Below are 15,277 nucleotides of genomic sequence, written 5' to 3'. Positions count from 1 at the left end.
AGAATCAAAGCTCTTATTGAAGGATCTGCTAGAGCTTCAATAGAGTGAGATGAAGAAATCTGGGAGCACTTCACAGTGCTCCTCCATGGACTCACAGTCATTTTCAGCATATGTTATTCCCTGTCTTGAGCATGCTGTCTGATCCTTTTGTACCCAAACTCTGTTTGGAGCTCTCCCTTTGTTATTTTCTGTAGAACAGATCATTTTGACACACTGCTAAGAACAACCTCAACACGGAAACTATCTGCCCTGTCTCCAAAGCCCTGCCTGCTTGGCAATACACTTCATGCTTTTCTTCATCTTCACGGTGATATCTGATAGTGTCTTGTCATTTAGAAATCCCAGGTGTCTTTGAACTTATCTGGTATCGGTTTTCTTTCTTGTATCCTTCAAGGGATTTACTCACAGCCTTTGGGAAGTCAACACACAGCACGGCGCAGCCGATCACCATTTCATCATGTTGCCTTTAGATCACAGATTACTCCCTTTGTTCTTTCTCCCCAGCAGGTGAAACAGTGGCTGGGAAGTAACCACGAGAATGTAATTCTTGGGAGTGTTGATCCCTGAGAGAACCCTTAGAGCCCTTCCTAGAGATGCTGATGCTCTTCCACCATGGGTTCAAATCTAACAGGGATTCGTATCTATCCACCTGCACCCCGCTGCTGATGTGCAAATCGTGCTGAGCAACACTGATTTACCAGCATCTAGCAACACCCAGCTTCAGCACGAGGGACTGGATATTGCCGTTTACTTTTACCAAAGGAGGCACTGCTCCTGCGGGTGCAGGTCTGTGTCTGGGAGTGCTTTCTGGGGCTGCTGAAGGAGCAGACACACACCTTGCCTGGCTTCTCCACAGCACCCACGCTCCTCAGGCAGCTTCTGGGCTCTGATGCTGTCTGCTTATTTTGCCTTTCCTGTCCTAAAGAAATGAGGCTCATGCAGCTCCTGTTTGTTTTTGCCAGGAGTCCCCCAGCATCGGCTTTTTTTTTTTTTTTTTTTTTTTAACCTATTGCAACCCAACCGGACAGAGATGCAGAGGCTCTGAAGAGACACCTGTCTGCAAAGTGGCTGCAGCAGAACAGGCGCGTTAGGGACCAACCGTGGGGAAAGGCAGAGAAGGCTCTGAGGAGACTCCGTGGGGCTGAGGGGCTCTGGGGGGTCTCGGCTGGGGCCTAAGGGGGTTCCGGAGGAGCCCTGGAGGGGTCTCGGCTGGGGTCCAAAGTGGGTTCTGGAGGGTCTCTGTGGAGGTTCTGAAGGGACGAGACCCCGCTTCTCCATCACCCACTCAAGGCCGCCGCAGCGGATCCCCACGGTACCACAGCGCCCCTCAGAGCGCTTGCGCACTACGCGACACACAAACTCTGCCCCTTCAACCGCCCCCAGAGGGCGCGCCGGCCGGAGAGTGACAGCTGGAGCAGCCAATGACGAACGCTGTTTTGCAGCGCCGCCGTGAGCCCTCCCACCCGGTTCCAGCCCTCCTCTCCTTGTTCTTTTTTTTTTTTTCCCCCCCCCCTCATCGCCGCTCCCATTGGCTGAACAGTCCGCCAATCGGCTTCGTGGAAGGGTCAAACCAATCCTGTCTCTTCTTTCTATCAGCCGCAGGTAGGTCGGCCAATAGGCCGTCTCCCCTCCCACCTCGGTGGGCGGAGCGTAGCAGTCACCAACAGGCACGGGAAGGGTGGGCGGGCAGCAGAGAGCGCTGAGGGAGGAGGTGGACGAACAGCGGCTCCGAGAGGAGAGGTCGGTGTGGGACGCTCCGGCCGAGAGGAGGACGGGACTGAGGGTCAGCGGGAGCGGCGGGGAGAGGCAGGAGAATCGCGGGGTATTCCGGGCGGCGGGGAGCAGCTGGTGCTGGCTGAACGGGCCTGGGCCCGGCGGGGGCCGCGCGGCGCCTTCTCCCCCTTTGTTGTGGTGGGGACGCGGCCGCGCTCGGGGCGGCGGGAGCGGGGAGGAGGGATGGGGGAGTCGGATCCAACGCGGGGAACAGCACGAACCCACACCGTGTGTTTGAGAGCTGTGCCTCCTTGAGCTCTGGCGGCCGTGCCCCTCTGGGGAAGGACCTTTCATCACGCCCCTCTGCTTGTGCACGGGCGCTGCGATGCTCCTGTGAGAGCGGCGTGGCAGCTCTGTCTGTGCTATCTTTTGTTTCTTTTTGTTGTTTTGGACGGGAAGAGGGAGTGCCTCGGTGCGGTCTTTCAGCCTTTGCATTGGGGAAATAAAAGAGCCCTTGTGGCACCCGACAGCCCTGGAGAGCCGTTGGGTTCAACGGGCTGCAGCTTGGTTTTTGTGTGTTGGTTGGGTGTCATGATCATTGATTAAAGAAGCCATGTATGTTGTGCTCCCTTTCAAATCCCTTTACATTAAGTAGGTAGTTTTAAGGAAAAGTTGTGTTTTCTGGATCCGCTGCAGGAAAAATTTCTGAAAGTGCTGCGCCTGGTCACAGGTGAGTAACTTCCATCTGCACAGAGAAGTTAGTAATGACAACTTACGAGGAGCCCACACCTAACAGCAGGTTTGTCTGTCCGTAAGTGTTCCACGCTTAGCCTGGAGAGCTGCGCTTTCAGCCTGATTCACAGCGTTACTTTTGTGGGGTTGGAGTGTGCAGTGAGGCTGATGAGTCTTTTCTCTGTTCTCCAGACTGGAAGAACCTCCTGTTGTTAAGTCGAAAGGCTTATCTAACGGAACGCAGTTGCTGTTTAGACTTTAAGAAGCGTTATCACAGTGTTGGAGCCGTGGTTGCATGGTACATGAGTAGCTTTATTGTTTGATGGCTTTAAAACCTCAGTGTTCACAAACTCCAGTGAATTACGGGGGAATGAGAATATAAATAGAGAAAGGTTTGAAGTTTGCAGTTGCTTCTCCCTGCCTCGCTCCATTTGCTTAGCACTATCTTGGTGGAAGATAGCATTGATTATCAGTGCCTTTAAAAGAGGAGTGGGGGAGGATTGCACTAAGAGTGGCTCAAACTTCAGTGTGTTCTTAGCATCACCTTTAACAGTAATTTGGAGTGTTTAATGACTTGTTAGAGAATTGGTCTGTAATCGCGTGGTTCAGGATTGGACTGCACTGACAGTCACCAAAATGAGCAGGAGTGCAGGTTCAGTTTTCTTTATGGAAGAATATGGCCACGCGTAATACGGTTTCAGAGAAAAGTTGTCAATGTTCCCGAGGTTTGTTTGATCATAGTAATAATAATTCCCTCCCTTTCCCCCCCAAAATAAAGCACATCTGGAAAAAAGTGAATTTAAAAAAATTGATCTCTTAACTGATCTCTTTTCCCCTCCTAGAAACCAGGGGCATGAGCAAGATCAGATGAGTTTGGATCACAGCGTATCTCTAAATGCAAAGCCCTGCTTGGGTGCTCCTTCACCTTCCTGTTCCACTTGATCTTTCAGAAGTGTTGAGCACTGGTTGATGTAATTGAGTGTATTGGAGCTTAGAAATCTCTGCTGCTGAGTGCAGATTTAAAAACAAAACTTGTCTCCATCTGTCTAATCTCCTTCCCACAATCGTACTGGGAGAACAGGCTTGGTAGTACGTTCTGGCTAACAAAGAATATGAATTATGGTTGAGACTGAAGAAAACTCCCAAGTTTTCTTTCTATAAAGAGCAGCACACAGAGTTTTAATTATTATAAAAGTATTCTAGATTTTTTCAAATGTACTCAACGCTGCCTTAATGACTGTGCATGTAAATGCCCTGTAATTGAAAGCAGCCATTTATGGGCCTGACTTGCTAAGTGAGCTGTAAATTCTGCTTTTCAGATTGGATTTAATGACTTTTATCATAAAGCCACAAACTGGTTGTGAGCTGTGCCGAGAGGCAAACAATACCTAAGCTTACTTTGCCAAAATATTTGTAATTGTGGATTTGTTAAACTGAATTGCTGCAGGTCATGCGATGGGATTAGTTTTTTGTAATAGAATGGGGAGTGCAGGCAGTGCTGTGCTCAATACTCTCTGGGCTAGAAGAAATTGGTGACCACAGAAAATCTTGCTAAACGTTGCTTTCAACTTCCTGCAGTGCTGCTGGATTACAGAGAGGAAGACTTTGTTCCAGATGACTTTTTATTGTGATTAAGTGTGTTTGACAGCAAGAGTGTGAAGGGAGACCAAAAGAGACTGTGAGAGAGCAGCTCCTGGGTCTGCTATCAGTGTAGTCCGGGGCTTGAGCTTGATTTAATTAAGCTGGAGCAAGATGAGCTTAATGGAAGACACTCTTCAAGCTTTGCCCGTGGTGGAGGAAGGGGAGTTTGAAGAAGTTGGGAATCTGTTAAGTTATGCAGATAGAAGCTGACACAGGCACCCAAGTACCTGCTAATCAGTTCTGGGACTGCTCCTTTCAGATTTACCCAGCAGCATTTCCTTTCTAACCTAATGGAACTGACTCTTGCCTGTTACACATGGAAAATTTTAATCAAAACAAATTAGGTGAGAAGAGCTTAAACTGCTGTGGTTTGGAATGCTCATTTGGTGCTTTTGTGGCTCTGCTGAGGTCTTCCAGTATTAAGGAGCAATGCTGTGAGTTCATAAATACTAAGTATGTGGGAAAAGCATGCTGCTTTGCAGACAGGTGAATTGGCTGCCTGCAGGTGTGGTACACTTTCCAGGCTTCTAAGAGAATGGCTAAGATATATTACTCTTATAATTATCTCAATCAGAGGTCAGTAAAATTAACGTCTTCTTTCTCGTATTTCTGGTTGCATGCAGTTTAGTGTCACTGGGTGAATGTGTTGCTTTCAGTCTGTTAGTTTTCTTCTAACAGTTTTTTCATTACTTTTTGAGTACTACTTAGTAACTGGAGAAAAATTCAACTTCTGAAGCTTTCCTCTTGTCATGTTGGTGCTTATTTTGGTTCTGCACGTAAGAGATGTGAGTTTTCTCATTTGATTCGTAATCAAACTTTGTGAAATGCGTGAGAGGAAATATGTCTATGCTCAAAGTAGATGTCTAATTCTCAATGAGCTACACAGAGGAAAAAGTTGTTACGCAAAGTTTCAAGATCCCCTTGAGCATAATAAACTTCAAAATCAGTGTGCAAATTGAGTCTATATAACGGCATGTTGCAAAATCCTCCTTCTAAGGTTGTCCTGGAGAAGGAATTCTCTTTGCTGCTGGTCCCCTGGATCACAGGCCTGCCTTGAGCTCCAGCAGCAAATGCAGGAGCTGAGTTTGGAGCTTGGCTTTGCCAATGAAGCTGTGGCCAGATGGAGCCCCTGGGGACAGTGTTTCCAAGCCCTCCTCTCAGCTGGGTAGTTGGCTGCGGGGCTCAGCTGGGGGTGAACCATGGCACAGGGCTGGATTTTTCTCCCAGCTCTCTGCCACCGTCGGCCCCACAGCAACAAACTCCAGCATCCTAAGCACAGGAAAGGAAGGAAACACTTGAAGCTGTCCTATCCCAGCCTGAATGTAGGGAGAGAAGGAGGTGCCTCACCTGAGTTCTGTGCGTGGTTGTTCTTCAGAAACCTGTGTGTGAACAGCAGGCTTGAGCTTCTCCAGATGATAAAAGAGGTATCTAACACACCTTTGTAGGGTAAGAAGTAGCCCCCATTGGGACTCAGGGCGTGATTTGGAGGGTGCAGGAGAAGAAGTGAAATGTCCCCTCTTGTCCATTCCTCTAAGTTCTGTAAATACAACATATTCCTTCTGCAGGGAGAAAGAGCTTTTAGTTACAGTGTGCAGAATTCAGGTTTCCTGCAGGGTGTGATAGTTAGCACTGGGGAAATTCGTTTCAGGTTCAGCTGTCTTGTTATTTGGAATAGCACAGCTTAAAGATTCCAGAAGCACGCCATAAATTCTGTTATGTTTCAGTTTAGTACAAGATGAAATGCTGCATCTTTTCTTAAAGTTTCACAGTCTTAATGACTTTGCATTGGTGTAGGTGACATGGAATACTACATATGCTATAGATCTTAAAGCTTTATCTCTCAGTGCTGTTTGGCATAATGTAAGATCTTGCTACTGCCTTAAACAGATGATGCTAGAATTAATATCTTTATTGTGAAGGAATTATCATAGGGAGGCATGTGGAGGAGAAAGGTGGATATTCCCTCTTCTTCTGAGATATGTGAAACGTTGTGCGCTGGGTGAAATTGGTATAGAATCTTGTCCAAATTCCAGGATTAATGAAAAAAAAAGAACCTTTTATATCACAAAATAGGTCTGAAACTGGGAAGAAATAAAGTTTTAGACTCTCTTAAATGCCACAAAAAGGTTTTCCTTGATTCTCCTTTAGCTTCTGTCCTCTTTATTGCAGAAGAGCACTTGAAAATGAAGTTATTCTCAGCCAGGTTGCATAGAATAAAACCAGGAGAGATCAGATTTCTTGATTTCAGATTTAAGATGAATGAACTGGTATGAAATACACTGCATAAGGCTTTACAGTAATTATCCAGAAGCCACTTGATATTTTTGCTTATGTGTATACCAGACACTCAGGAAGGGGAAACTTCCCTTGAAGATTTCAGTCTGCCTGCATGCTGCCCTGAAGTTTTCCTTCATATTTTACGCTTAGTTATTGCTGGGATCATAGGCTTAATATTTAATCCCCGTTCCAGAGAACCACAGCAGAATTGAATAATAGCAGACATGATTCAAACTGCAACTTTAGAAGTTGCCAGCGATCACACTGTTTGACCAACTATAGAAACGTGTGCATGAGGAAGCGGAATATACTGCGGGGGTAGAGATGGAGCATACCACCACCATTAGGCAATCTGCGAGTTTTCCAGCTATAATCTGTTGGATGTAACAGCACGTGTTCCCTGTGTGCCAGCAGTTCTGACACTGGTAGCCCTCTTTCAAACCCTTGAGTACTCGGAGCTGCAGTTTTAAGGCACAATCTGGCAAATGTGGTAGGGATTGAAGTAGTGACAGCTTTCTGCTCCGTGTCACAGTTCTGCTGCCTTCCTATGGACGTGCTCTATGGTGCCTTTCTTGTGATGAGAGGCTCAACATGGAACAGAGCACTGAGGTATGGCCTCACCTGTGCTGAGTACAGAGGGATGGCCACCTCCATGCTTCTGCTGGCAGCGCTGTTTCTGATACAAGCCAGGATGCTATTGGTCTTCTGGGCCACCTGAGCACACTGCTGGCTTGTGTTCAGCTGAGCATCAACCAACACCCCCAGGTCCTTCTCCTCCACACAGCCTTCCAGCTGCTCTGCCACAAGCCTGGAGTGATGCGTGGGGTTGTTGTGGCCAAAGAGCAGGACCTGGCACTTGGTCTCGGTGAAGCTCATCTTGTTGGCCCCATAGGCCAGCTATCCAGCCTGTCCAGATCATTCTGTAGGGCCTTCCTAGCCCCAGGCAGATCAGCGCTTCCTCCAACTTGGTGTAATCTGCACACTTCCTTAGGGTGCACTCAGTCCCCTCCTTTGGTTAATCAATGGAGTTGTTAAGCAGGATTGCCTCACTACTGACCCCTGGGGAGCACTGCTCATGGCTAGTTGCCAGCTGGATGTATCTCTGTTCATCACCATTCTCTGGATGGTAGTGGAAACAGTAAACAGGCAGGAAAAACGATTTTCTGCTTTTGGGACAGAGCACTAAGCTAGATGCACTGACTTCTGTCATGTTAGGGTTTTTCTTAATTACTTTATTGCTGCTTTTTCCTTGCATGATTGAGGTTTGTACTTTGCTGTGCCTCCTGTAGGCATGGAGAAGTGTGTAACTTCTGCATATGTTAAGCTGGCTGAAAGATTGTCCTGTGTGTATTCATCACAGTTGGCTGCAGCGTTAAGGTGAACAAAATCCTGTCCTACTTGTGTCACGTTCTCTTTGCTCACCCTTTGGAAGAAATGAGATTGCTGCTGGAGTAGCTTGTTGAAATGCCTACTGATAGAACTGGCAAATCCATGACATGGCGTAACCATGGCTAGAAGAGCAGTCAGAGCCTCCCAGAATCACACTTACTCTGCAGCCATGGCATATACATTGTTTTCTTAAATCATGTGTCCTCCTATTTAAAAATAAATTGTTTTAATGTAAATATGACCGCGGGACTAACAGATAAACTGTGCTTTATGAAAGCATCTATGAAAACTAGTAAATGTGTAAGGGAAGTGGTAGAAGTCAGGTAAAGAATCTGAAAATTCTGATTAGTTAGGGTTGAACTGTCAGTCTTATGGAAATGGGGAGAGGAGGATTTTTGCCTCAGACTATCTGGAAAATGTGAGAGTTCAAATGTAAACCAAGTCTGAGATGCACGGGCTTTCTGCATGTAGTCTATTTCAAGACTTAATCAACGTGCATTTGAGGCAGAAACACAAATAGTGGTCTGTATTTAAAAAAAAAAAAAAAAAAAAAGCACCAGAAATTGTATATAGATATCAGTGTTATCTCAAGGGAGAGAATACAGCAAGCTTGGACGCATCCTCTCGGGGGTGTTGTAAAGCTGAAAATAGATAAAAGGACAGAGAATGTTTAGAAGGTTTGAAAGAATAGGCAATTCAACATCTTGGTAAGTGAGACTGCTGAAGTGCCTACTTTATAATGCTGATAATCAGGGCAGTTGAAAGGTGACAAATCAGAAGCTGAAGAGTTGGTGATGTCTGTATTATATGTTAGTGAGCTGCATAAACTTGGGAAGAACGGGTGTGTGGATGAGCAGTGATGGAGGTGTTCGGTTGGGGATGTCTGTCAGTATTGGCTTCCAGGGAATACGTAACTTGAGTGTCCTGCTTAGCACTGGATTGAAGACGTTAGCTGTTGAGATTGTTTCAGTAGTTTGCTGTAGCTGGGGCTCCAGTACAACGCTTCTGCAGTTTGCAAAATGTGACCTCCAGCCTGACTTACTGGCCACAATTCTGTAATAATTTAACACCACTGAAAGAACAGTTCTTCTCATGCTGTGGTCTTATGTGAAGGTGAAACCTTTCATGTAGGATAGATGAGTTATTATTTAAAGCTGCCTGTGGAATATAACCCAGCTTTTGTTGACCTGTTGGTTCTCATTGAAATTGTGGAGGTGTGATGAAGCAAAAATCAGCCAGGAATACCATAACCTGAAGTGTCCCAAATGAACCATTGCTCTTTTGCAGATGAGAAACCTTACAAGGTGAGGTATATTTTGGATAGAAGGGAGGAGCGTGCCTGCACAGTATGCACATAAGCTGCCTAGAAAGCTCTGATTGTGTAGCTTGAAGGTAACACTTTGTACTTGGCTCAACAAGGTACTAACTATTACAACTTAGAGTGCTGAAGTTTGACAGCACAGTAAGTTTGTGGAATTCAGATATCCAGTTCCTGCCTGGAAATAAGACTAGTTCTGACTTCAATGCAGTGCTTCTGTCTGTAGATGATGCTGTCCTCAAACAAGCTCCAATAGCTGTCTGCTTAAAATGATACAGCTGATTTGGGGCTTGTATTTTAATTCCTGGAAGTAGCCTGATACAAACTGTAAAACTAGGAAGTGTGTGTGTATGTATGTGTGTATATATATATATATATATATATATATATATATATATACATATATGTAAAAAACTGGCTATCATTTCTTCCAATCCGTTTGAAGTACAAATAGAGACGAATGCCAGACACAGCTCAAGATTCAGCATCCCTCCTGATGTTTTATGTGTCCCGACTGGGGTAGTTGATATCAAATGCAAGGGTGTCAGAATTCAAAACAAACACAACTGCGCCACTCAGGTAGCTACAAAATGAGACTTTAAATATTCTTTAATGGATTTTTGAAAGAGTTGATGATTTAAATTAGTGACATCTTGGAAGGTTGATTATCTGTCAGCTGTTGAGTTGTAAATTAGAGCCACGGAGTAAGCTCATCATCAAAATTTAAAGTGAATTTCAGATCCGCCTTCTGAACTATTACCTGAATTGTTTGGAGGTGGCGTGTCCTACAGCATTTGTTAATGGAAGATCCCAAGCAAGGAATGTTCTCAAGTAAAACCTCGGTGCTAATGTGTCTGTTTCGGTTTGCGTTTTTAGGGATCAGACAGAAATCTCTAACTGTGCTGAGCGTTCTGTCTGGTGGGAATCATGTCATCCATACTGCCATTCACTCCACCGGTCGTGAAGAGACTTCTTGGGTGGAAAAAATCTGCTGGTGGTTCCGGAGGGGCCAGCGGTGAGCAGAATGGGCAGGAGGAGAAGTGGTGTGAAAAAGCAGTGAAAAGCTTGGTCAAGAAGCTAAAGAAAACAGGACAGCTGGATGAGCTTGAGAAGGCCATTACCACTCAGAACTGCAATACCAAGTGTGTGACCATACCAAGGTAAGTCCTGTTGCATTCAACATTCCTTACAGCCACTTAAGGAGTGACTAAATGGATGTTAATTTGTGTGAACAAATCAATAACAGAATCAGTTGCATGCCTTTGATTCTTTAAAAGTTCTTTAAAACCTGTTTTGGTTTTATGTACTGCTTGCTTCAGTTCTTAGAACTGAATCACATGCTTTGTACATTCACAATTTCTTGTAAGTTTACAATTCAGTTTTTATTACTAACTGGATTCCAGTTTGTGAACGTTCTGGTGGTGCCTAGCGCAGCTCTTAGCTCGTAACACTGCCATATGCTTTTATTTTATAACTCTCTCTGTATTTGGAGGGGCTTATTTGAACTCGCACTTCCACATTAAACAAAAAAAGACTAGTTTTTCCTTGGTCAACACTTCAGTCCTCTCAATTATTATTTTCAGTTGTGTATGGAAGTTTTGTTGAAGTTTTGCAAACTGCATCCATTTTCCCATTTGAAGGGAAACGTCAGTGGAAGCAGTTTTTCTGAAGACTTATTACTATTTGTTATTGGTTAATGAAAATGCTTTTCATTTAATAACTTAAGAGTACTTCTAGATCTTCTCTTCTGCTCCTTATATGCATGTATATTTAGGTAAACAGCTCGCATTCTACCCCTTTGACTTTCTCAATTCATTGCAATTGCTGTGCGAGGGGCAAGGGTCGTGTTTGTGAAGTGTATCTCCAGGTTCATGTTGTAGGGAATCGCACTGATGGTGCGTGTGTAAGCTCTTCAGGGCTGCGACATGAACCTCAAATCACTCTGTGGTTTGTTTCTATGAAAATGCAAGGAAGTCTGGTGACAGGAATATTTTGGGCGTTGAGCCCCCTGACACTTAGAATTAGTTTCTAAGAGAGAGAAACTGCATATTTTACGACCTTCATTTCTGTATTATTAGCACACTGATCCCAGCTACTTTTAAGCTTTGTGTTAATCATAGTTGCATTTACATTCAACTGATGTCAGTCATGGTTGCCACTTATCGAATGTGTTACGGCTGTTACCTGATCATGGTCTTAGCATTACCCTGTATTTGACATAGCCTTTTCTGTAATCCATACACATAGCTGCTTTCATTCTGCCATCCATTTTCTGTTCATCTTTTGTTTCTAATGTTGCCTCCCGCCTGCATTTTCTTTCCAAGCTGTCCCCAAATTTTCTGGGTTTCTCATCTTCTTTGTATAGTCTCCTTATTGTGATGGGCATTTCTGGCTGGATTGAGATGTTCTGTTCTCATCTATCTTTGGGTCAGCTGAAGGAGAGCTCACCTACATCTTACTTTTCTCGACTGTTGTATAAGTAAACTGGTAGCTGGAGCTCTCTGGGTAGTGTTGGCATAAGGTTTGGTTTTAAACTAATGGCTTTGGTGCTAACAGGCAAGATGATATCAGTACACAGACTTCATTTTCATAGCTGGCTTTTGGACTGTTGCTGTTATTTCACTTTACGGCAGTAGTCTGGGCTCCCAGGGAAGACCAAATGTCAGCTCAGTGCTGTAGCGACTTCTGGAGTTTTTTGTTTTTGGATTCAGTAAGCTAATAAAACTGCTGCTTGAGACCCATTCCAATGAATTTCTTAAAGATCTGCAGATCAGCATGGGTGAACAACAAAGGGTTGACTTAGAAACATCTCGCCCACAGCGAAGGAACAAAAAGTTTGGGGTGCTCAGTTGCTGAGGCGCACATCCATCATGAGTGCAGGTTTGTTTGTTTTGTTGTTGCTGGTTTTTGACCAGTTTTAGATTCAGTTTTGATAACTGCTTAACTCAGGATATCGGCAAGTGCTGTGAGATGCCCCTTTGTGGAGCTGTTGCTTTACAACATCACTAGAAGTTTCACTTGTGGTTTCAAAAGCTGCTGGTCCCATTGCGAATTTCCATAGTTTGTTAAAAATGATTAATTGTAGTGTACTTTTTTTTCATCTCAAAACTGAGAGTGGCTTGGATGGAACTGAGTAAAGCTTGCCCTTTGGAAATCTGCATACGCACAGCTTTTGATAATCCCGTTGCGTTGTTCTGTTTCTGTTTGTCAAGGTGACCACACAGAAAGTGGGGCTGATGCTGTGTGAGCTACCCAAACTGCTCGTGTGAGTTACCACAACTTCTTATGCAGACAAATCGAGGTTCTGAGAAAGCAGAAGCAAACAGATGGAGTGGGTGTTGGCATCACGCAGCAGGGATGCTGAGCTCCTCAGAAGTGGGTCAGTAATCTAGAGCAGAGGCTAAATAAGTACAGAGGTCCATTTCACACCAGCCCTTGAAGTAATTTGGAGTTATCTTGCTGAATCCTCCCGGAAAGCCAGTGGGATTCTAATCTCATAATCCTTAGGTATCCTTAAACTAAATGTGGAGACTTGAGTTCACTTTGATACAGTATGTAATGAATTCAGGTGCGTTTAAGATCATGTCTTTATGCTCTCCCCTGCAGTTCCGATATAAATAGAGCACAAGAAACAAGTCAGTGAAGAAACATTTTATGTAAGACTTCTATTGGAGTAGCTACTTCCTCACTAGCATGGATAGAAATGAGTAGTTTGTAAATAACGTTAATTAAAACCTGCATCCTTAACAGACCAAACCACACCATGCAGTGCAGAGCTAGCTAGCATGTTCATAGCCTGTGTCCATGGTTTAAGAAGTTGTTGCAGTGGTGACAGAACGTTTGTGCTCAAGGTAGGGAAAAATAAATCTCTGGTTTCAGTATTTTTGACTGTATCAGCTGTGTGGCTCTCCTGTCTTGAAATACAGCAATGGTTCTGCAAACGAATTCCATCCTGTGTTGTGCACAGTCTGCATGAGGCAGCGTTGGACTGAGGTACATGGTGTCATAGAGTGTAGGCACTCTTTCTGTTCCAGTATACGTGGGAGGATAAGGAAGGGCTGGGTGCCTTCCATCAGTCTCAGCATCTGCAGCCTTCATTCATTTCAGCTTTGCATAATGAATAGGGCTTCCATGCGTGCCCTGACAAGGTGACTGCTAACTGGGAGGAAGGAGCAGCTGAAAGGTGTCTGTAGCAGTATACTTCTGTTTCTATTCCAGATGCTGTGTCCTCGTGTCAGTACTCTAGGAAGGTTTCATATTTCATATAGTTGAAGACTTTCTCCTTGAACAGACACAATTTTTGTTGGTCTTAATGCTAGTGGTTATATTAGAACTACTACGTACATTTGCTGTTGTTACTGTGCTTGGAACTTAGCATTGAGTTTTCTTTGTGATGGGGAGGTTGAGTCTCTACAGAGGTGGTAAATCTTACCACTGCTTTTTAGTAATCTGTGGCTCAAAAGATTGGATTGGATGTGTTGAGACATGATCTGCTGGAGTACTGGCTGAAGGAAGGCTTTAAGACCAAGTTTCCTTAAGTCCCAGTTTAGGGATTTTTTTTTTGCTGCGGTGCTTTAGAGTCCAGAGTGAAATGAGCAGCTGCTCTCTGTGCAGAGAGGAGTCTGACCCTCTTGCAGGCCCTTGTTTTCCTGCCTCCTGCGCCATTAGAGTTTGGGAAGGTGCTCTCTGGGAAATGGTTGCTTTTACTTCAGTTCAGTATGAATATGGAAAATGTCTTATCTCTGCCCTCTGCCCTTCTTGCTTCACATGAGGGATAGCATCTCTGTGCTGTTTCCTGATTTTCAGACACTTATTGTTACTTGCTTTTCAGCAGCCTCTCAAATGAAAAAATCAGAGAGGCTCAAATCCTGCTGTTGTTTGGGTTTGGTTTGTTGTTTTTTGTTTTTTTTTTTTTTGAAAGGCTATAGCTGAATTGTGGAATTTGTAGTCAGTAGTGAATTCCATGCTTTTACCATTCAGAGGCAGAGGAGAAATCCAACAACAGACTCCATCATTTTGGAAATATAGAAGATTTCGAGGAAGCGCTGGGTAAAATACAAAGCAGATAACTGCTGGTGAATTGTTTGCTTTGAGTTGAGATTACAAGCTGCCTACTGACCAGTTCCTTAACTTTGTTGTATTTCCAATGTATTCTGAAAGGACTGAGACGCTTAAAGCTGTATAATCTGGTGAAAGTTCACCAATCACCTAGAGGCAAGATCACGTGCCATGGTCCGAATTCTCCAAAGCAACAAGGAATTTCTCAAGCATGCCAGTGTTGTTCCGTTGTTTGCTTGCCCTGCAGCACTCTTCATCTTCTGCAATGAGTTAGCAGTATGGCTAAGATAAGTAGCTTAGGCACAGCATATTGTGTTCTGAAAGTTGGCTCTTGTGTTACTTAACATAGCCTCCGTGCGTGTAGCTAAATAATGCTAATGAAGTGTTTACAAAAGAGTTAGCAGCAGAAGTAAACTAGGCAAATAAAGGCATTTGTAATGATGGGACCAAGTCGAATGCTCGTGAGCAAGCATATTTTAAAATGCTGAGATTTGGTTGTCTTTTTCTTCATACATTAAAAGTAAATGGTAGTTTAGGTATAAAGCTCACTGTTTTTATTTAACATAACCTGTGCTACCAGTTACTTTTTTTTTTTTTTTAATTCCTTGGGAATGTTTGTTGGGAAAGAGCTCAGACAGCTGCATGCAGTCACTTAGTTTTCATGATGCCTTTGATTATCAGTAGAACAGAGCTGTTGAACTTACCTGTCTTCTAGAACAGATTGCTTCTGAGCTTTTAATATTTTTCCCCAAAATACAGTACTACAGAGAAATAAATTTCTATGTTCCTTCTCAGATTAAAGCTATAGAATATGAGTGATTTCAACAGTCCCCCTGGGAGGGGGCAAAAGGTCCCTCTGAAAATGCTTTTAGAATTCCAACATCTGCTGTGAAGCTGTGAGGACAGCAGCAGGCAGTTGGATTGGCACAGCAGATCCTAAAATAACACTGCTATCCAGACAGAGGTGAAGTGTGTTTTCCCAGAAACACAACTTGGCAGCATCTGTTGGATTGTAGCTGTGATAATTCACTACTGGAGTTGGGGACGGAAATTAATTTTTAATCATAGCTCACAAACTGAGAACTGCTCTGGATAAAGAATGTCCTCAAACCATATCCTGTATTTCGGTCCATGTGCATTCGTTTAGGC

General features: G+C 44.1%; 1 protein-coding gene across 3 annotated transcripts in view; it reads left to right on the top strand.

Annotated features, from left to right (window-relative positions):
- The first annotated feature begins 1,676 nt into the window (after window positions 1-1,676).
- LOC122174994 (mothers against decapentaplegic homolog 2) overlaps window positions 1,677-15,277 on the top strand; it is a 40,141-nt gene continuing 26,540 nt past the window's right edge. For 2 of the 3 annotated variants that reach the window (XM_042862360.1, XM_042862358.1), the window contains exons 1-2: window positions 1,677-1,740; window positions 9,947-10,230. In XM_042862360.1, the coding sequence (XP_042718294.1) occupies window positions 9,998-10,230 (233 nt within the window). In that variant the 5' untranslated portion in view covers window positions 1,677-1,740; window positions 9,947-9,997. Of the gene's footprint in view, window positions 1,741-1,764; window positions 1,784-9,946; window positions 10,231-15,277 lie in introns of those variants that run through there. The other variant, XM_042862359.1, reaches the window with a different exon arrangement.

This window comes from Lagopus leucura, unplaced genomic scaffold (genome assembly GCF_019238085.1).
Source record: "Lagopus leucura isolate 7727_CA_CO unplaced genomic scaffold, USGS_WTPT01 Super-Scaffold_650, whole genome shotgun sequence".
In the NCBI taxonomy this organism is placed as follows: domain Eukaryota; kingdom Metazoa; phylum Chordata; class Aves; order Galliformes; family Phasianidae; genus Lagopus; species Lagopus leucura.
Note: the sequence above shows the minus strand (reverse complement) of the source record. Positions and strands in the feature narration are given on the sequence as shown.